At 40.1% G+C, this 21,338-nt stretch overlaps 1 protein-coding gene across 6 annotated transcripts in view; it reads right to left on the bottom strand.

Moving 5' to 3' along the window:
- The window catches only part of EMCN (endomucin), a 128,138-nt gene that overhangs the window by 22,557 nt on the left and 84,243 nt on the right, over positions 1–21,338 (bottom strand). For 5 of the 6 annotated variants that reach the window (XM_027543976.1, XM_027543978.1, XM_027543975.1 and 2 more), the window contains 2 exons: positions 1,236–1,328; positions 753–809 (listed from right to left, as the gene is read on the bottom strand). In XM_027543976.1, the coding sequence (XP_027399777.1) occupies positions 753–809; positions 1,236–1,328 (150 nt within the window). The remainder of the gene's footprint in view (positions 1–752; positions 810–1,235; positions 1,329–21,338) is intronic. The other variant, XM_027543977.1, reaches the window with a different exon arrangement.

Genomic DNA, 21,338 nt, shown 5'->3' with positions numbered 1-21,338 from the left:
CCTAAACCTAAGACAATCTTTTTTCATCACAGCTGCATATATATATATATTCATCTTATTCTTAACTTCCAGGGAAATTCATGAATATCCTCTCTATTCAGTGTTAGTATATACAGTATGTTATAAGATTATATATATATGTTTTTGCTAAAATGGAGAATTTCTTAAAAGGCTGTTTTTGACATTAAGATAAAGTTCTGTAAAGGTGAATTTTCATTTTTATGGAGATCTCTGCCTGTGCATTTTGGCTTATTTGAGGCTAGCCCCATCAATTCACTGTGACCTCTGGTGGTAATTGCTTGGCACTAAGGTAAGGAAGGAGCCTGGTGGGCTGCAGTCCATGGGGTCGTTAAGAGTTGGACACGACTGAGCGACTTCACTTTCACTTTTCACTTTCATGCACTGGAGAAGGAAATGGCAACCCACTCCAGTGTTCTTGCCTGGAGAATCCCAGGGACGGGGGAGCCTGGTGGGCTGCCATCAATGGGGTCGCACAGAGTTGGGCACGACTGAAGTGACTTAGCAGCAGCAGCAGCAGCAAAGTAAGGGAAAAAATGCTCAAAGTGTATTTATTAAAACAAGATTCAATAGAAGAAAACTTTCGAAGCAGTTATATGGGATTATAATGGGATTGCAGGTTAAGTAAAGTTGAGAAAAGGCTGTTTATAGTTGAATCCTTTCCCTTACTGGTGACATTCAAACATTCTGCAGATCTACTTACTGCATTGAATGAAGATATATGTGTTACTCACTGGAATAAGAGGGGCTGGTTGTAGAAGCACTTGCATTTTTTGCATTCTCAAGGCCTACTATTTTAAGAAAAAAAATGTCAGCTTAGGTTAATGTGTGCCAGTCCTCATAAGCCTTCCCTCACCTCCCCACTCTCTATGTAGGTAGCCTCTGTGATGGATAGGTATGAAGCTTCGAGTGAAAACATTTTATCTCATTCTGAAAGAGTCCTGTGTTATGACTTGAGATTGGTAGGGAGTTAATGTATACAGTCTGAAGAGTTTGGACACAAGCACATACCCGTGAAGCCATCCCCACAATCAAGGTAACAGACACAGCCATCCCCTCCAAAAGTCTCCTCATGCCCCCTCCCGTTCTGAGAATGTGCAGTCTGGTTTTCTCTATCAGTTATATCTCAGTAGTCTGTTTTTTTAAATTGGTGACATTTTCTTGGTGAGGAGTAGTCAAGCAAAGCAAGCTTCCTCTCATGCACACAGAATTCATACCTTGAGACGGGGAGATGTTTTCTGCACTTGTAACTGATATTGAGGATAATGTAGCGGTTCTGAAAGATGATGCTTCTGGTGGTGAAGTGTTAACTGTAGGAAAATAATAAATCTAGAGTCAGAGTCAGATTATATTATTTACTTTTCTTTCTGGATTTCTTTGCAGATTCAAAACGTTGGCATTTTGGATGATCTGTAAAAACCGTTTATCACTGAATAATGGGATACAAACAACTGTACATTAAATCATGTGTTCCTCCTGTATAGATGATTAAATTTGGCATGACAAAGCCTGGGTGTTAGTATTATATCTTCAAGAACTGGCCAGAAATAAAACTTGAACAAGTTTATCATTTTAGACTATAGCCCATATCACCTACTGTAAGAGGTGTAAGTCTCTTGAAAAGTGAAAGTTGAAAGTTAGTCACCCAGTTGTGTCTGACTCTTTGAGATCCCATGAACTGAGCCCACCAGGCTCCCCCGTCCATGGAATTCTCCAAGCAAGAGTACTGGAGTAGGTTGCCATTTCTTTCTCCAGGGGATCTTCCTGACTCAGGGATCGAACCTGGGTCTCCTGCATTGCAGGCAGATTCTTTACCATGTGAGCTACTGCTGCTGCTGCTGCTAAGTCTGAGCTACTAGGGAAGCCCTTAGTCGTGTCCAGCGCTTTGTGACCCTATGGAGTGTAGCCCACCAGGTTCCCTTGTCCATGGAATTCTCTAGGCAAGATACAAGATACTGGAGTAGGTTGCCCATTTCCTCCTCCAGGGGTTCTTCCTGACTGGGGAATCAAATCCCAGTCTCCTGCATTTCAGGCAGACTGTTTACTGTCTGAGCCACCAGGGGACGGGATGCAAATCAATGCAAAAGCATTGGTCACATTTTAGATATTACAACTTTGAGTGATACTGATTTTTTTTATTATTATAAATACTTAAAGTGAACAGAAATGCAGTTTATAGTGTTCTTTAGTGGTCAAGGAGAAAGACTGCAATGGAGGCTCTGACTGGAAGAACTGGGGGAAAAAATGATGGAAGATCCCTTCATTTTTATCTTGAAAGCTCAGCAGTGATTTATACTCGTTTGGTTTCTCCAGAGCGACTGCTGCTTGGATGCATGTCCACTGCTCTTTTTTTCCATGGAAAATATTATTTTTAGATTGTTATTATTTGTTGGCTTGGGTGAATATCTGCCATCTTTCATCAGAATGACTCAAACAAAAAAATAATAAATAAAAATGCATTATTCAAAATTCATAAATCTCAATAAATTTCAAGGAAATATAGATAATTAAATGTTTTCTAAGTGTACAGCATTTATTCTCATGAATCTGTAATAAAATGTAATTTGTATCTGGAAAAGATTTTGAAAAATCATTCTATTTTTCTTCAAGTATGAAGTAGTATCTTTTAATCACACGTGTTTGCCTTGTCTCTATAGTGCATTGCACGTTCCTGGAGTGTGAGGGCCATCATTCCCACCATTCACATGGAGTTCTGACCACAGTGGGTGTGCAATAAAGTATAACTGACTGCTCAGATGATGTAAGAGTCATCTAATTATGGCCCCTTAGGAATATGAAGATCATGTACAAGTACATAAAAGAAATAGATGTTGCCTGTGACTGCCTGGGATCTTTCTCTCTTTGCCACCCACAGCCCAGCACGCACTGCATGCTTATGCATTTCTGACATCCGTGGGGGAAGAAAAATGTTAAGAGTCTGTACAGTTCTTTCTATGCAAGAGATCTGTGGGAGGAAGCTAGATATATGCCCATAAGAACAAAGAAAAATGTCAGGCTAGTGCACTGAGCAGGCAGAAAAAGGAATTTTAAAGATAAGAGTAGGAAATAGCTGAAAGCTTGGTACTTAGCTGCTTTTACCAGTGTCAAGTGTTCTAGTAAAGATGAATGCTCTTTTGGTTGTGTTGGTAGAGAATAAGATGGCTGATTAAATAACCAAAGGCATTAATCCTCCTGGGATTTCCCAAGGATTAATTTTCAACACTCCACATTCTACCTTATTACCTTCTCATAGGCAGGCTAAGTGGTGGCTACAGTTCTGAGTATAATATATCTGGATCAGATGAAACTCCAAGCTTTTCTACTTAAAATGTGTTGACTATCCAGTGCCATTGGGAGAAGGCAATGGCACCCCACTCCAGTACTCTTGCCTGGAAAATCCCATGGATGGAGGAGCCTGGTAGGCTGCAGTCCATGGGGCCGCTAAGGGTCGGACATGACTGAGCGACTTCAATTCCACTTTCCACTTTCATGCATTGGAGAAGGAAATGGCAACCCACTCCAGTGTTCTTGCCTGGAGAATCCCATGGTCAGAGAAGCCTGGTGGGCTGCAGTCCATGGGGTCACACAGAGTTGGACACAACTGAAGAGACTTAGTAGTAGTAGTAGTATCCAGTGCTGTTATTGCTAATGATCCACAGGTGGGCAATAGGGTTAACTCCTTTTTAAAAAATATTTATTTGGCACATGGCACAGGGGCTCAGTAGTTGCCCCACTCTGTGGCATGTGGGATTTTAGTTGGCAAACCAGGGATTAAACCTGAATCCCCTGCATTGGAAGGCAGATTCGTAACCACTAGACCACCACAGAAGTCCCTAGAATTAATATTTTTAAAAGGGGATATGTTGGCTCCTTGAATAAATATTTAATTTTTTTCTTATAACCACTACCTTTAGTTAAAAAATCAACACATACACACACATACACACAAACACACTTCACCTCTATTACACTGAATGCCTTCTTGTGTTTTCTAAACTCTTTTACTTCTTTTTAAAAAATATTAGTCATGACCCACTTAAAGGGAATTAACTTATAATTTGAGAAACCCTGTCCATTAGCATGAACACACTGATAAAATGACAGGTCTTGGCTGAATTCATAAATTGTCAGTTTACTGTGATTCTTTCTGCAATTAAGATGGAGGGAGCCATGATACATGCAGAGCTGATAACTTTTGTGGATCTCACTGAGACTCTTACTATCCCACATTACTCCTAAAGCAATATCAGCAGAGGAGGTACAAGAGACGTGCAGTGGATGGATAAGAGCACAATTCTGAAGACTGAGCCCCTGGGCTCAAATGTGACTTGAGCACTTACTTGCTGTGGAATCTTAGGCAAGGCACTTCAACTCTGTGTCTGAGTTTCCACGTCTAAAAAGATGTTTAGGGCAGACATCCTGGAATTTGAAGTCAAGTGGGCCTTAGAAAGCATCACTATGAACAAAGTTAGTGGAGGTAATGGAATTCCAGTTGAGATATTTCAAATCCTGAAAGATGATGCTGTGAAAGTGCTGCACTCAATATGCCAGCAAATTTGGAAAACTCAGCAGTGGCCACAGGACTGGAAAAGGTCAGTTTTCATTCCAGTCCCAAAGAAAGGCAATGCCAAAGAATGCTCAAACTACTGCACAATTGCACTCATCTCACACGCTAGTAAAGTAATGCTCAAAATTCTCCAAGCCAGGCTTCAGCAATACGTGAACTGTGAACTTCCAGTTGTTCAAGCTGGTTTTAGAAAAGGCAGAGGAATCAGAGATCAAATTGCCAATATCTTCTGGATCATTGAAAAAGCAAGAGAGTTCCAGAAAAACATCTATTTCTGCTTTATTGACTATGCCAAAGCCTTTGACTGTGTGGATCAAAATAAATGTGGACAATTCTGAAAGAGATGGGAATCCCATAGCACCTAACCTGCCCCTTGAGAAACCTATATGCAAGTCAGGAAGCAACAGTTAGAACTGGACATGCCACAACAAACCGGTTCCAAATAGGAAAAGGAGTTCATCAAGGCTCTATATTGTCACCCTGCTTATTTAACTTATATGCAGAGTACATCATGAGAAATGCTGGGCTGGAAGAAACACAAGCTGGAATCAAGATTGCCGGGAGAAATATCAATAACCTCAGATATGCAGATGACATCACCCTTATGGCAGAAAGTGAAGAGGAACTGAAAAGCCTATTGATGAAAGTGAAAGAGGAAAGTTGAAAAAGTTGGTTTAAAGTTCAACATTCAGAAAACGAAGATCATGGCATCTGGTCCCATCACTTCATGGGAAATAGATGGGGAAACAGTGGAAACAGTGTCAGACTTTATTTTTGGGGGCTCCAAAATCACTGCAGATGGTGATTGCAGCCATGAAATTAAAAGATACTCACTCCTTGGAAGGAAAGTTATGACCAACCTAGATAGCATATTCAAAAGCAGAGACATTACTTTGCCAACAAAGGTCCATCTAGTCAAGGCTATGGTTTTTCCAGTGGTCATGTATGGATGTGAGAGTTGGACTGTGAAGAAGGCTGAGCACCGAAGAATTGATGCTTTTGAACTGTGGTGTTGGAGGAGACTCTTGAGAGCCCCTTGGACTGCAAGGAGATCCAACCAGTCCATTCTAAAGGAGATCAGTCCTGGGTGTTCTTTGGAAGGACTGATGCTAAAGCTGAAGAAACTCCAATATTTTGGCCACCTCATGCGAAGAGTTGACTCATTGTAAAAGTCTCTGTGCTGGGAGGGATTCGGGGCAGGAGGAGAAGGGGACGACAGAGGATGAGATGGCTGGATGGCATCATCGACTTGATGGACATGAGTTTGAGTGAACTCTGCTGGTTGGTGATGGACAGGGAGGCCTGGTGTGCTGCAATTCATGGAATCACAAAGAGTTGGAGACGACTGAGCTACTGAACAGAACTGACTGAAGTGAAAAATATGAGTTTAAAAATACATGTACTCTAATCTTGCATTTGATAAAATATCAATATTAGTAATGTTACCAAAGAATATAAAAATATGCAAGAAGATATATCACATGTTAAAAATTATTCTGAGAATAAGTGATAACATTTATGGAGTATTTTAACTATTTACAATATTATATACTTCTCTAAACCTAGGTTATTTTAAAAATATTTACTATGAGTATGTGCTATTTCTGTGATCAGAAAAATCAATAATAAAATTGGATTTCAAAATAAAAACATGGTGATTATAATTTTTCTTCATCATAGTGTTGTGAAAATTAAATGAGTAAAAATAAATTAAAATTCTTTAGAAGTGTTGATACTAGTATGTTAATTATATATATAGTTAATATAGAAGTTTGGGTAGCTCCTCTCGGCCGCTGCCCCTGCCTTGGAGAGAAGCTCTATACAGTCAAAAAAACAAGACCAGGAGCTGACTGTGGCTCAGATCATGAACTCCTTATTGCCAAATTCAGACTGAAATTGAAGAAAGTAGGGAAAACCACTAGACCATTCAGGTATGACCTAAATCATATCCCTTATGATTATACAGTGGAAGTGAGAAATAGATTTAAGGGCCTAGATCTGATAGATAGAGTGCCTGATGAACTATGGTCAGAGGTTCGTGACATTGTACAGGAGACAGGGTTCAAGACCATCCCCATGGACAAGAAATGCAAAAAAGCAAAATGGCTGTCTGAGGAGGCCTTACAAATAGCCGTGAAAAGAAGAGAAGCAAAAAGCAAAGGAGAAAAGGAAAGATATAAGCATCTGAATGCAGAGTTCCAAAGAATAGCAAGAAGAGATAAGAAAGCCTTCCTCAGTGATCAATGCAAAGAAATAGAGGAAAACAACAGAATGCGAAAGACTAGAGATCTCTTCAAGACAATTAGAGATACCAAGGGGACATTTCATGCAAAGATGGGCTTGATAAAGGACAGAAATGGTATGGACCTAACAGAAGCAGAAGATATTAAAAAGAGGTGGCAAGAATACACAAAAGAACTGTACAAAAAAGATCTTCAAGACCCAGATAATCATGATGGTTACATCACTGACCTAGAGCCAGACATCCTGGAATGTGAAGTCAAGTGGGCCTTAGAAAGCATCACTATGAACAAAGCTAGTGGAGGTGATGGAATTCCAGTTGAGCTACTCCAAATCCTGAAAGATGATGCTGTGAAAGTGCTGCACTCAATATGCCAGCAAATTTGGAAAACTCAGCAGTGGCCACAGGACTGGAAAAGGTCAGTTTTCATTCCAGTCCCAAAGAAAGGCAATGCCAAAGAATGCTCAAACTACCACACAATTGCACTCATCTCACACGCTAGTAAAGTAATGCTCAAAATTCTCCAAGCCAGGCTTCAGCAATACGTGAACTGTGAACTTCCAGTTGTTCAAGCTGGTTTTAGAAAAGGCAGAGGAATCAGAGATCAAATTGCCAATATCTGCTGGATCATTGAAAAAGCAAGAGAGTTCCAGAAAAACATCTATTTCTGCTTTCTTGACTATGCCAATGCCTTTGATTGCGTGGATCACAATAAACTGTGGACAATTCTGAAAGAGATGGGAATACCAGACCACATGACCTGCCTCTTGATAAATCTGTTTGCAGGTCAGGAAGCAACAGTTCGAACTGGACATGGAACAACAGACTGGTTCCAAATAGGAAAAGGAGTACGTCAAGGCTGTATATTGTCACCCTGCTTATTTAACTTCTATGCAGACTACATCATGAGAAATGCTGAACTGGAAGAAACACAAGTTGGAATCAAGATTGCCGGGAGAAATATCAATAACCTCAGATATGCAGATGACACCACCCTTACGGCAGAAAGTGAAGAGGAACTCAAAAGCCTCTTTTTTTTTTATTTTATTTTTAAACTTTACATAATTGTATTAGTTTTGTCAAATATCAAAATGAATCCATCACAGGTATACATGTGCTCCCCATCCTGAACCCTCCTCCCTCCTCCCTCCTCCCTCCTCCCTCCCCATACCATCCCTCTGGGTCATCCCAGTGCACTAGCCCCAAGCATCCAGTATCGTGCATTGAACCTGGACTGGCATCTCGTTTCATACATGATATTTTACATGTTTCAATGCCATTCTCCCAAATCTTCCCACCCTCTCCCTCTCCCACAGAGTCCATAAGACTGTTCCATACATCAGTGTCTCTTTTGCTGTCTTGTACACAGGGTTTTTGTTATCATCTTTCTAAATTCCATATATATGCATTAGTATACTGTATTGGTGTTTTTCCTTCTGGCTTACTTCACTCTGTATAATAGGCTCCAGTTTCATCCACCTCATTAGAACTAATTCAAATGAAATATTTTTAATGGCTGAGTAATACTCCATTGTGTATATGTACCACAGCTTTCTTATCCATTCATCTGCTGATGGACATCTAGGTTGCTTCCATGTCCTGGCTATTATAAACAGTGCTGCAATTGAAAGTGAAAGTGGAGAGTGAGAAAGTTGGCTTAAAGCTCAACATTCAGAAAATGAAGATCATGGCAACCGGTCCCATCACTTCATGGGAAATAGACGGGGAAACAGTGGAAACAGTGTCAGATTTTATTTTTTGGGCTCCAAAATCACTGCAGATGGTGATTGCGCCATGATATTAAAAGATGCTTACTCCTTGGAAGGAAAGTGATGACCAACCTAAATAGCATATTCAAAACCAGAGACGTTACTTTGCCAACAAAGGTCCGTCTAGTCAAGGCTATGGTTTTTCCTGTGGTTATGTATGGATGTGAGAGTTGGACTGTGAAGAAGGCTGAGCACTGAAGAATTGATGCTTTTGAACTGTGGTGTTGGAGAAGACTCTTGAGAGTTCCTTGGACTGCAAGGAGCTCCAACCAGTCCATTCTAAAGGAGATCAGCCCTGGGATTTCTTTGGAAGGAATGATGCTGAAGCTGAAATTCCAGTACTTTGGCCACCTCATGCGAAGAGTTGACTCATTGGAAAAGACTCTGATGCTGGGAGGGATTGGGGGCAGGAGGAGAAGAGGACGACAGAGGATGAGATGGCTGGATGGCATCACCGACTCAATGGACGTAAGTCTGAGTGAACTCCGGGAGTTGATGATGGACAGGGAGGCCTGGCATGCTGCAATCATGGGGTGGCAAAGAGTCGGACACGACTGAGCTACTGAACTGAACTGAATATAGAAGTTTAATATACATGTTAATTTATATTATATTAATATATTACTTTATGAAAGTGAAAGTGTTAATTGTTCAGTGGTGTCCGACTCCTTGCAACCCCACGGGTTATAGTCAATAAGTCTCCTTTGTCCATGGAATTCTCCAGGCAAGAATATTGGAGTGGGTTGCCATTCTCTTCTCCAGGGTATCTTCCTGACCCAGGGATCAAACACAGGGTTCTGCATTAGCAGGCAGATTCTTTACCATCTGAGCCACCAGGGAAGCCCAGATTATTTTATAACAGTATAATAATATAATATTTGTAGTATAAGTAAATTGTGATTAGGCACCTAGAGAGTTGTGACTTTCAAGCAAAGTCAATTTACCTAATTTTCTCAGATTTTCTAAGTATAAAAGTATATGACTCTGCAGACACTTAAATGTGAGTGTATGGTGCTCTTAGATGATATAAATTTGCTCTTAGACATTTACTTTTGTTGACTGTATTCAATATCAGATTATTGATATGTTATGACTTAAATTTAGTTTGCAAACTTCAAGCTAGAACTCGGAGGAGGCTGTTTGAGGTAGAGACCCTTGGAACAAACTCTGTTGTAATAAAGAGACCTGCAGAGTCAAGTCTATTGTAATAATGCATATCCAAATTTACCCTATTGGCATCTGACTATGGTACACATTTGGCTCTTGCCAGGTGGCACTGGTGGTAAAGAACCCATCTGACAATGCAGGAAACAAAAGAGATGCAGGTTCACTCCCTGGGTTGGGAAGATCCTCTGGAGGACAGCATGGCAATTCACTCCAGTATTCTCGTCTGGAGAATCCCATGGCCAGAGGAGCCTGGCGGGCTACAGTCCATATGGTTGCAAAGAGTTGGACACAACTGAAGCGACTTATTAGATAAATTATGGAAAGTTTTTAAGACAGAACACCTTATTGCTGTCCCAGGGCTCTCTGATGACTACGAGAATGCGCGTCATCAAAGGCGAACTACGGATAGTATAAATTTTGACTGAAGTTCTCCACTTGCTCTCTGAATTCCATCCTTGTGTTTTTACTGGTTTCATACTTCCTGCAGGCAGCTCCCAGCCAGTGGTTGAGCCTGGCAAGGATACGAAAGCAATCCTCCCCCTGGGAACTATGGACTTCTCTGAGGAGGGACTTGAGCTGGAGGAGTCCCTTATGGCTTTCTCAAACTTTTAATTTTAGTTAAGTAATGATATATAGCATAAGATGAATAAAATAGAAATAAGAAATCGAAGCAATGGCAAATGGAGAAACAAATAAGCTCCTTCTAAGAGTTAATACCAAGCATCAATACGGTTGCTGATGTTGGCCGTAAGAATTGATTCTGAGCATCCTGACATTCAGGGAAGGAGAGCACGGTTTACTCTAGGCTTTCATTATAAGAGTGGAATATGATCTATTATATAGGTAAGCGGCACATCAGCAGTTCAGTCAATAAATGCTATGAGTATAATTGGTCCCACCCTGTGTTTTGAAAGGCAGTATGCTGACATGATCCCTGAGGTCACTTTTATTTTTTTAATGCTTTTCCTCTAATTTCATTTATTTATTTATGTTGACATGTGTTTGATTTACAATGTTGTGTTAGTCTCAAGTGTACAGCACAGTGATTCAGTTATATACACCTACAAACAAAAAATATATATATGTTCTTTCTCAGATTCTTTCCTATTACAGGTCATTACAAGATATTGTGTATAGTTCCCTGTGCTACACAGTAGGTCCTTGTTGTTTCCCTATTTTATATATAGTACTGTCCAACCAGTCCATTCTGAAAGAGATCAGCCCTGGGATTTCTTTGGAAGGAATGATGTTGAAGCTGAAACTCCAGTACTTTGGCCACCTCATGCAAAGAGTTGAATCATTGGAAAAGACTCTGATGCTGGGAGGGATTGGGGGCAGGAGGAGAAGGGGATGACAGAGGATGAGATGGCTGGATGGCATCACTGACTCAATGGACGTGAGTCTGGGTGAATTCTGGGAGTTGGTGATGGACAGGCAGGCCTGGTGTGCTGCGATTCATGGGGTCGCAAAGAGTCGGACACGACTGAGCGACTGAACTGAGTGTGTACATGTTAATCCCAAATTTCTAATTTACCTCTCCCTACACCCTTCATTAGTCCCTTTGGTAACCATAAGTTTGTTTCCTATATCTGTGACTCTACTTCTGTTCTGTAGATAAGTTCATTTGTATCTTTTTTTTTTTTTAGATTCTACATATACATCATACCATATGATATTTGTCTCTTTCTATCTGACTTACTTCACATAATATGATGATCCCTAGGTCCATCCATGTTTCGGTAAATGACATTGTTTCATTATTTTATGGTTGAGTAATATTCCATTGTATATACAGAACATCTGGAGCAAGCATTTCTTATACTGAAGAACCTGACTTACTTTAAAAGAACAAAAATGTAAGCAAAGCTAAGCTTTTTTAGAGATGGGAAATGTCTCTGCAACTATTCATAAATCATTAATTAGCATTTTAATAAGTTAGGATTTTGATGCCAAGAGTAGTAGGTAAAATTGGTGTGTGGTTTTGTCACTTATGTCAAGTTCTGATATCAGAGTTAAACTATCTTCACAAAATACAGATTTCCTCTATTCTTCTATTCTTGATTCTCTGAAATTATGTTACTTTTGTAGTCAGCTGTTCCTTTACCTGCATAGCCTGTATGGGATTCTCAGAATTGACTCTTTCCCCCCTGCCCCGAGGTGACTTTTAGCTCTAAGATTTTAAGTCTTTTTTTTTCATCAGGGTTCCTTTTAAGCCAGATTTTGTCCTTGCTAGTCTGCATTTTCACCCTTAATGGAACACCTCATGTACTCAATGGGCAAAATATTTAAAGGAAACTTTCCTGCCTTCACATGAGAAAAATTAATTTTTTCTCTCATCAGACCTTAACTTTCTGACCTACTTGTATTCTTTAAGCTATGCAAAAACAATTTATCTCAAATTTCTTTCATTTTGCTTTGGGTCATCAGCATAACTAACCAGAGGTAACAGCACCCTGTAACCCAGTAGTAACCATGACTAGAGATTTGTTTACTTTAAGTAACCATAGAAATATATGTATAAGGAGGACATATTTTATTTTGTGATTTAATATAGTTATTATATTCCAGAAAATGATATAAATATACAAAGAATAAATGGACCGTGCTAATTACTTCCATACACACTAACTTACCTTATTCTTAAACATTTTTATTCTGTACTGTAAATAGAGATACTGTGGCTCACAGAGATGAGGTAACACATCTGACAAGAAGTGGAAGAGCTAAAACATAAGGCAAGCATGACTCAAAACCCTTTCCGTTTCCTTTCCATAAAGCCATGCAACCAAGAGATTTTAAGTGAGTTGACTTCATCTTTTACTTGCTAACGGCATCATTAGCAATGAGATAAATGAAATTTTTGCAGCATTCTGAAAGTTTTAGACTATTCTCATCTCTCTCCCCAAATATATACATTGTCTTACCTTAAATTCACAATTTGGATAATATGACCAGAAAACATCGAGAAGCTTTTTAATATGTAACTAGGAAGTCAAGAATACCTGGAGTAACAGGCAAATTTGGCCTTGGAGTACAGAATGAAGCAGGGCAAAGGCTAATAGAGTTTTGCCAAGAGAATGCACTGGATATAGAAAACACCCTCTTCCAACAACACAAGAGAAGACTTTACATATGGACATCACCAGATGTTCAACACCAAAATCAGACTGATTATGTTCTTTGCATCCAAAGATGGAGAAGCTCTATACAGTCAGCAAAAACAAGACTGGGAGCTGACTGTGGCTCAGATCATGAACCCCTTATTGCCAAATTCAGACTTAGAATGAAGAAAGTAGGGAAAATCACTAGACCATTCAGGTATGACCTAAATCAAATCCCTTATGATTATACAGTGGAAGTGAGTAATAGATTTAAGGGATTAGATCTGATAGACAGAGTGCCTGATGAACTATGGATGGAGGTTTGTAACACTATACAGGAGACAGGGATCAAGAACATCCCCAAGAAAAAGAAGGGCAAAAAAGCAAATGGCTGTCTGAGGAGGCCTTACAAATAGCTGTGAAAAGAAGAGAAGTGAAAAACAAAGGAGAAAAGTAAAGATATACCCACTTGAATGCAGAGTTCCAAAGAATAGCAAGGAGAGATAAGAAAACCTTCCTCTGTGATCAGTGCAAAGAAACAGAGGAAGACAATAGAATGGGAAAGACTAGAGATCTCTTCAAGAAAATTAGAGATACCAAGGGAACACTTCATGCAAAGATGGGCTCAATACAGGACAGAAATGGCATGGACTTAACAGAAGCAGAAGATACTAAGAAGAGGTGGCAAGAATACACAGAAGAACTATACAAAAAAGATCTTCATGACCCAGATAATCACGATGGTGTGATCACTCACCTAGAGCCAGACATCCTGGAATGTGAAGTCAAGTGAGCCTTAGAAAGCATCACTACGAACAAAGCTAGTGGAGGTGATGGAATTCCAGTTGAGCTATTTCAAATCCTAAAAGATGATTCTGTAAAATGCTGCACTCAATATGCCAGCAAATTTGAAAAACTCAGCAGTGGCCACAGGACTGGAAAAGGTCAGTTTTCATTCCAATCCCAAAGAAAGGCAATGCCAAATAATGCTCAAACTACTGCACAATTGCACTCATTTCACATGCTAGCAAAGTAATGCTCAAAATTTTCGAGCCAGGCTTCAACAGTATGTGAAACATGAAATTCCAGATATTCAAGCTGGTTTTAGAAAAGGCAGAGGAACCAGAGATCAAATTGCCAACATCTATTGGATCACTAAAAAAACAGAGTTCCAAAAAATATTTACTTCTGCTTTATTGACTATGCCAAAGCCTTTGACTATGTGGATCACAACAAACTGTGGAAAATTCTCCAAGAGATGGGAATCCCAGACCACCTGACCTGCCTCTTGAGAAATCTGTATGCAGGTCAGAAAACAATGGTTAGAACTGGACATGGAACAACAGACTGGTTCCAAATAGGAAAAGGAGTATGTCAAGGCTGTATATTGTCACCCTGCTTGTTTAACTATATGCAGAGTACATCATGCAAAATGAAGTACAAGCTGGAATTAAGATTGCTGGGAGAAATATCAATAACCTCAGATACACAGGTAACACCACCCTCATGGGAGAAAATGAAGAACTAAAGAGCATCTACATGAAAGTGAAAGAGGAGAGTTAAAAAGTTGGCTTAAAGCTCAACATTCAGAAAACGAAGATCATGGCATCTGGTCCTATCACTTCATGGCAAATAGATGGGGAAACAATGGAAACACTGTCAGACTTTATTTTTGGGGGGTCCAAAATCACTGCAGATGATGACTGCAGCCATGAAATTAAAAGATGCTTGCTCTTTGGAAGAAAAGCTATTACTAGCCTAGACAGCATATTATAAAGCAGAGACATTATTTTGCCAAAAAAAGTTCATCTAGTCAATGCTATGACTTTTCCAGTAGTGATGTATGGATGTGAGAGTTGGACTGTAAAGCTGAGCATGGAAGAATTGATGCTTTTGAATTGTGGTTGTTGGAGAAGACTCTTGAGAGTCCCTTAGACTGCAAAGATATCCAACCAGTCCATCCTAAAGGAAATTAGTCCTGAATATTCACTGGAAGGAAGGACTGATGTTGAAGCTGAAACTCCAATAATTTGGCCACCTAATGTGAAGAACTGACTCATTTTAAAAGACTCTAATGCTGGGGGAAATTGAAGGCAGGAGGAGAAGGGGACAACAAAGGATGAGATGGTTGGATGGCATCACGACTCAATGGACATGAGTTTGAGCAAGCTCTGCGAGTTGATGATGGACAGGGAATCCTGGCATGCTGCAGTCCATGGGGTTGCAAAAAGTTGGACAAGACCGAGCGACTGAACTGAACTCAACTGAACTGATGGGACACTATGTGCCATGCATTGTTCTAAGGGCTTTATACTCACTACTATATTAACAACATTATCATTTCATATAATGGAAGCTAAAGCCCAGAGAGCTTAAATAATTTGCCCAAAGTCACACAGAGCCAGGGTTTGAATGCAGACTCTAGACTCTGGTCTGTCAACCACGACTCTATGCTGCCTAAGCTGCTGCTGCTCAGTAACAATGAGTTATAAGTGCATCTTTATTTTTATTACATGAAATATCACCTATTTCTGGAGAAGGCAATGGCACCCCACTCCAGTACTCTTGCCTGGAAAATCCCATGGATGGAGGAGCCTAGTAGGCTGCCGTCCATGGGGTCGTTGAGGGTCAGACACAACTGAGCGACTTCACTTTCACTTTTCACTTTGATGCACTGGAGAAGGAAATGGCAACCCACTCCAGTGTTCTTGCCTGGAGAATCCCAGGGACGGGGGAGCCTGGTGGGCTGCCGTCTATGGGGTCACACAGAGTTGGACACGACTGAAGCGACTTAGCAGCAGTATCACCTATTTCAATTTATTCTCCAATCAAGAGGTTTCTTTATACCAAGAGAAACTAAACCTCTCTTTCTTCAGTGGCTAGACCAGACTCTGCAGAAACATACAAGGAGACAGAGAGAATTCTTCCTAATGTATTAACAGAGAGCACGTTGTAGAGTTTACTGGAGGAGCTCACATCCTTAGCAATATTGTTGAAATGTGTCGGTTCTTAAAGTGAGTGCTGGCTAGCCAATCAGTTGAGATTGAGGTTTTTGTTTGTTAGCTTGTTTTTCAGTTGTTCTTGGTTTTCCTTGCTGCTCTCAGACTTTCTCTAGTTGTGGTGAGAGGAGGATAATCTTTGCTGTGATGCAGAGGCTTCTGATAGAGGTGGCTTCTCTTGTTGCAGAGCACAGCTCTAGGTGCAGGCTTCCGAAGTCACGGCTCATGGGCTCCAGAGCCCAGGCTCAGTGGTTGTGGCATATGGGATTTAGTTCCTTCATAGGATGTGGAATCTTCCAGGACCAAGGATCAAACCTGTGCCCCTGCTTTGGCAGGTGGGTTCTTATTCACTGCGCCACCAGGGAAGTCCAAGATTGTGAGTTTTTATGACCGTTCAGTGTAGACTAGAGAGTCTCAAGAACAGGGTTGAGCACTTCTCAGAGACTTATCAGATCCTTGAACCAGAGGAGAAACCACTTAGCCATACCTAGATTTATAGGTTCATATAATTTCCCAAGTGGAAGCTTATGCCAGGCCCTAAGCTAATTTCTATTTCTCATTCCATAACTGAGTTATTTTTTTCACAGCTAATTTTTAAACATCATAAAATTTCCAAGTTACTAAAACAACTCAGGATATCATTTGCTATGGCTATATTTCTAGTTTGAGTACATTCTAACTGAACTGTTGAGTACATTCTAACTGAACTGTTACTAACTGAACAATAGTATCAAGATTCTGTCATTCAAAGTTAGAATATTCAGGTAAGTAATCCTCTGTATAAAATAGTTCATGTTTCACATTATATGAATTTACCAGTAACCAACTCCAGGCATTGCATAAGAATGCCTGTGCTTGTTCATTCAAGCATGATGAATGAATCACGACAGAGAATCCTCCTTTCCAAAGGCCAGTAGTCAATTTTGATGGCAGTTGTCTGTACTAGCTTCTGATTTTCCATAAAAAAGTTAATGTCTAAAAAACAACTGAGGTCCTGAAACACAGTTGAGAAATGAAAGATGTGTACAATAAAATTTTTTGCAAGCTGTGCTGGTCACAATGAGAATGCTGTGATGATTAATTTTTTGTGTTGACTTGGCTATGGGGTTCTCAGATATTTGATATGGTTGTTTAGTCACAAAGTTTTACCTGACTCTTTGTGACCCCATGGACTATAGCCCAACAAGCTCTTCTGTCCATGGAATTTCCCAGGCAAGAATACTGGAGCAGGTTGCCATTTCCTTCTCCAGGGGATTTTTCCCAACCCAGGGATTGAACTTGCCTCTCAGGTATTGGTCAAGCATTATTCTGGGTGTGCCTGTGAATGTGTTTTTGGATGAGATTAATATTCAGATCAGTAGATGAGTGAAATATATGACCTCTATTAGGGTGGCTCTCATCCAATCAGTTGGAGGCCTGTACGGGGGCGCAAAGAGATGGACATGACTGAGCATGCGCACACACACGCAAACAGAAAGGCTTCCTGGAGTAAGAAGCAATTCTTTCTGCCTGGTTGCCTTGAGCTGGGATATCAGTGTTTCCGTGCCTTTGAACTGAGCTATTGTCTCCTCTTGGATCTTGAGCTTTCCAGCTTCCAGCCTGGAACTTACAGCATCTGCTCTTCTGGTCTCAGCACTTTGGACTGGGACTAGAAGTGCACCATGCATTCCCTGCTTCTGGATCTCGTTTGCCAAGTGAGGTCTCAGGACTTCTCAGACTCTGTAATACATTGAGCCAATTCTTTATAATACATCTCTTTAGAGATTTCCATATGTTTATATAAATACATATTTATATATGTATATTCTCTTTGTTCTGCTTCTGTGGAAAACCTGGACAAATATAGTTGTATTTTCAGGAAATTATGGGCAAATGGTTTATTCCTTTCCCAATATATTGAGGCATATTGGTCCATTTTTCTTTGAGCTGACATCTCTTACAAAGAAATCAAAAGGTTAATTTTCAAGGACAAGTTATTAGCTCTGCCTGTCTGTGGGAAAATGATAAGGCTAAACAAAAGTGAATTCTATCATTGCTTTAAATTGTTGTAATGGCCACACACAATGTCTGCATATATCTCCAGGGAATAAACAGTCTTTCATCACTTTTTAGTGGGTCTTTCCATATCCTCATTAGCTCTGAACTCAGAGCTAAAAAATCAAGTAGGCACAAAAATCTGGCAGCTAGAAGACCACTTTTTTCATGAAACTGTTTCTCGTCTTTCTTAAATTGCTTTTATCTCACCCAGTGTATGCTACCACAGATAAAGGGAAAAAAATTCTTTCCCTCCTCTGATCCTAATGTAAGGTTATCTGAGGCTTATCACTGACACTATATGACTGCTGGAGTTATTATAGTTATTTATTATATTGACTAGTCTTTAGTAACCCTTCATGGCAGGCTCCATGTATCACTCAAAATCTTAGCTAGTGCTATATGTGATGGAACAGAACAAAGATTGAATGCCTCGGTTAGCAGTGATTGGTTGAATATATCCTTCTGTATATTTAGCAGGGGATTATACTAAACTTGGAATCTTACCAGGTATGTTACAGTGGGCAGTTGAAATTTTACTCTCCTACATGTTTTAGATATTGGGTGTGAATTCTTCTTCATGCTTAGCATTACTAAACACAGCTGTCCATTCATACAACCTTTGCACTATTGAATGAAATGAATGGACATGTCTTCTGACCTTGATCAATCATGTCCATCTAACTGTGACTACCTTTCTTGTATGTTTATTATATAAAATTGAATGTCGTATCTACATATAGAAAAGAAAAAGAAAGTATTAGTTGCTCAGTTGTGTCTGAGTCTTTGCAACCCCATTGACTATAGCCTGCCAAGGTCCTCTGTCCATGGATTTCTCCATGTAAGAATACTGGAATTGATATACATTTCCTTCTCCAGGGAATCTTCCCAACTCAGGCATTGAACCTGGGTCCACAGCCTTGTAGGCAGATTCTTTACCATGTGAGCCAACAGAGAAGTCCATATCTACATATAACTGCTTATAATTCATATTTTATATACAGTTGCCTTATTCTGAATTCCAAAAAAAGATCCTACATAAAACAATTACCAATTGCTAGACCCTTAACAATAATTTTTGAAGAGAGTGGTAAAGACATAATTTTTCATGGAAATTAAAGCCAGATGCATTGTATGAAAGAAAATATCAAATGTGAGAGCTATGAATGTTCTAGTCAAAGACTAAATGTGTATTCAGTTGAGTCAGTTCAGTTCAGTCACTCACTTGTGTCCGACTCTTTGCGACCCCATGAATCACAGCACGCCAGGCCACCCTGTCCATCACCAACTCCCGGAGTTCACTCAGACTCACGTCCATCGAGTCAGTGATGCCATCCAGCCATCTCATCCTCTGTCGTCCCCTTCTCCTCCTGCCCCCAATCCCTCCCAGCATCAGAGTTTTTTCCAATGAGTCAACTCTTCGCATGAGGTGACCAAAGTACTGGAGTTTCAGCTTTAGCATCATTCCTTCCAAAGAAATCCCAGGGCTGATCTCCTTCAGAATGGACTGCTTGGATCTCCTTGCAGTCCAAGGGACTCTCAAGAGTCTTCTCCAACACCACAGTTCAAAAGCATCAATTCTTTAGAGCTCAGCCTTATTCACAGTCCAACTCTCACATCCATACATGACCACAGGAAAAACCATAGCCTTGACTAGATGGACCTTTCTTAGCAAAGTAATGTCTCTACTTTTCAATATGCTATCTAGGTTGGTCATAACTTTTCTTCCAAGGAGTAAATGTCTTTTAATTTCATGGCTGCAATCACCATCTGCAGTGATTTTGGAGCCCCCCAAAATAAAGTCAGCCACTGTTTCCACTGTTTCCCCATCTATTACCCATGAAGTTATGAGACCAGATGCCATGATCTTTGTTTTCTGAATGTTGAGCTTTAAGCCCACTTTTTTCACTCTACACTTTCACTTTCATCAAGAGGCTTTTGAGTTCCTCTTCACTTTCTGCTATAAAGGTGGTGTCATCTGCATATCAGAGGTTATTGATATTTCTCACAGCAATCTTGATTCCAGGTTGTGCTTCTTCCAGCCCAGCGTTTCTCATGATGTACTCTGCATATAAGTTAAAGAAGCAGGGTGACAATATACAGCCTTGACGAACTCCTTTTCCTATTTGGAACCAGTCTGTTGTTCCATGTCCAGTTCTAACTGTTGTTTCCTGACCTGCATACAAATTGCTCAAGAGGCAGGTCAGGTGGTCTGGTATTCCCATCTCTTTTGGAATTTTCCACAGTTTATTGTGATCCACACAGTCAAAGGCTTTGGCATAGTCAATAAAGCAGAAATAGATGTTTTTCTGGAACTCTCTTGCTTTTTCCATGATCCAGTGGATGTTGGCAATTTGATCTCTGGTTCCTCTGCTTTTTCTAAAACCAGCTTGAACATCAGGAAGTTCACGGTTCACGTATTGCTGAAGCCTGGCTTGGAGAATTTTGAGCATTACTTTACTAGTGTGTGAGATGAGTGCAATTGTGTGGTAGTTTGAGCATTCTTTGGCATTGCCTTTCTTTGGGACTGGAATGAAAACTGACCTTTTCCAGTCCTGTGGCCACTGCTGAGTTTTTCAAATTTGCTGGCATATTGAGTGCAGCATTTTCACAGCATCATCTTTCAGGATTTGGAGTAGCTCAACTGGAATTCCATCACCTCCACTAGCTTTGTTCATAGTGATGCTTTCTAAGGCCCACTTGACTTCATATTCCAGGATGTCTGGCTCTAGGTGAGTGATCACACTATCGAGATTAACTGGGTTATGAAGATCTTTTTTGTACAGTTCTTCTGTGTATTCTTGCCACCTCTTCTTAATACCTTCTGCTTCTGTTAGGTCCATACCATTTCTGTCCTTTATCGAGCCCATCTTTTCATGAAGTGTTCCCTTGGGTATCTCTAATTTTCTTGAAGAGATCTCTAGTCTTTCCCATTCTGTTGTTTTCCTCTATTTCTTTGCATTGATCACTGAGGAAGGCTTTCTTATCTCTTCTTGCTATTCTTTGGAACTCTGCATTCAGATGCTTATATCTTTCCTTTTCTCCTTTGCTTTTCACTTCTCTTCTTTTCACAGGTATTTTTAAGGCCTCCCCAGACAGCTATTTTGCTTTTTTGCATTTCTTTTCCATGGGGATGGTCTTGAACCCTGTCTCCTGTACAATGTCATGAACCTCAGTCCATAGTTCATCAGGCCCTCTATCTATCAGATCTAGGCCCTTAAATCTATTTCTCACTTCCACTGTATAATCATAAGGGATTTGATTTAGGTTATACCTGAATGGTCTAGTGGTTTTCCCTACTTTCTTCAATTTAAGTCTGAATTTGGCAATAAGGAGTTCATGATCTGAGGCATAGTCAGCTCCTGGTCTTATTTTTGCTGACTGTATAGAGCTTCTCCATCTTTGGCTGCAAAGAATATAATCAATCTGATTTCAGTGTTG

Source organism: Bos indicus x Bos taurus, chromosome 6 (assembly GCF_003369695.1).
Source record: "Bos indicus x Bos taurus breed Angus x Brahman F1 hybrid chromosome 6, Bos_hybrid_MaternalHap_v2.0, whole genome shotgun sequence".
Taxonomy (NCBI): domain Eukaryota; kingdom Metazoa; phylum Chordata; class Mammalia; order Artiodactyla; family Bovidae; genus Bos; species Bos indicus x Bos taurus.
This window is presented reverse-complemented; position numbering and strand designations above follow the sequence as displayed.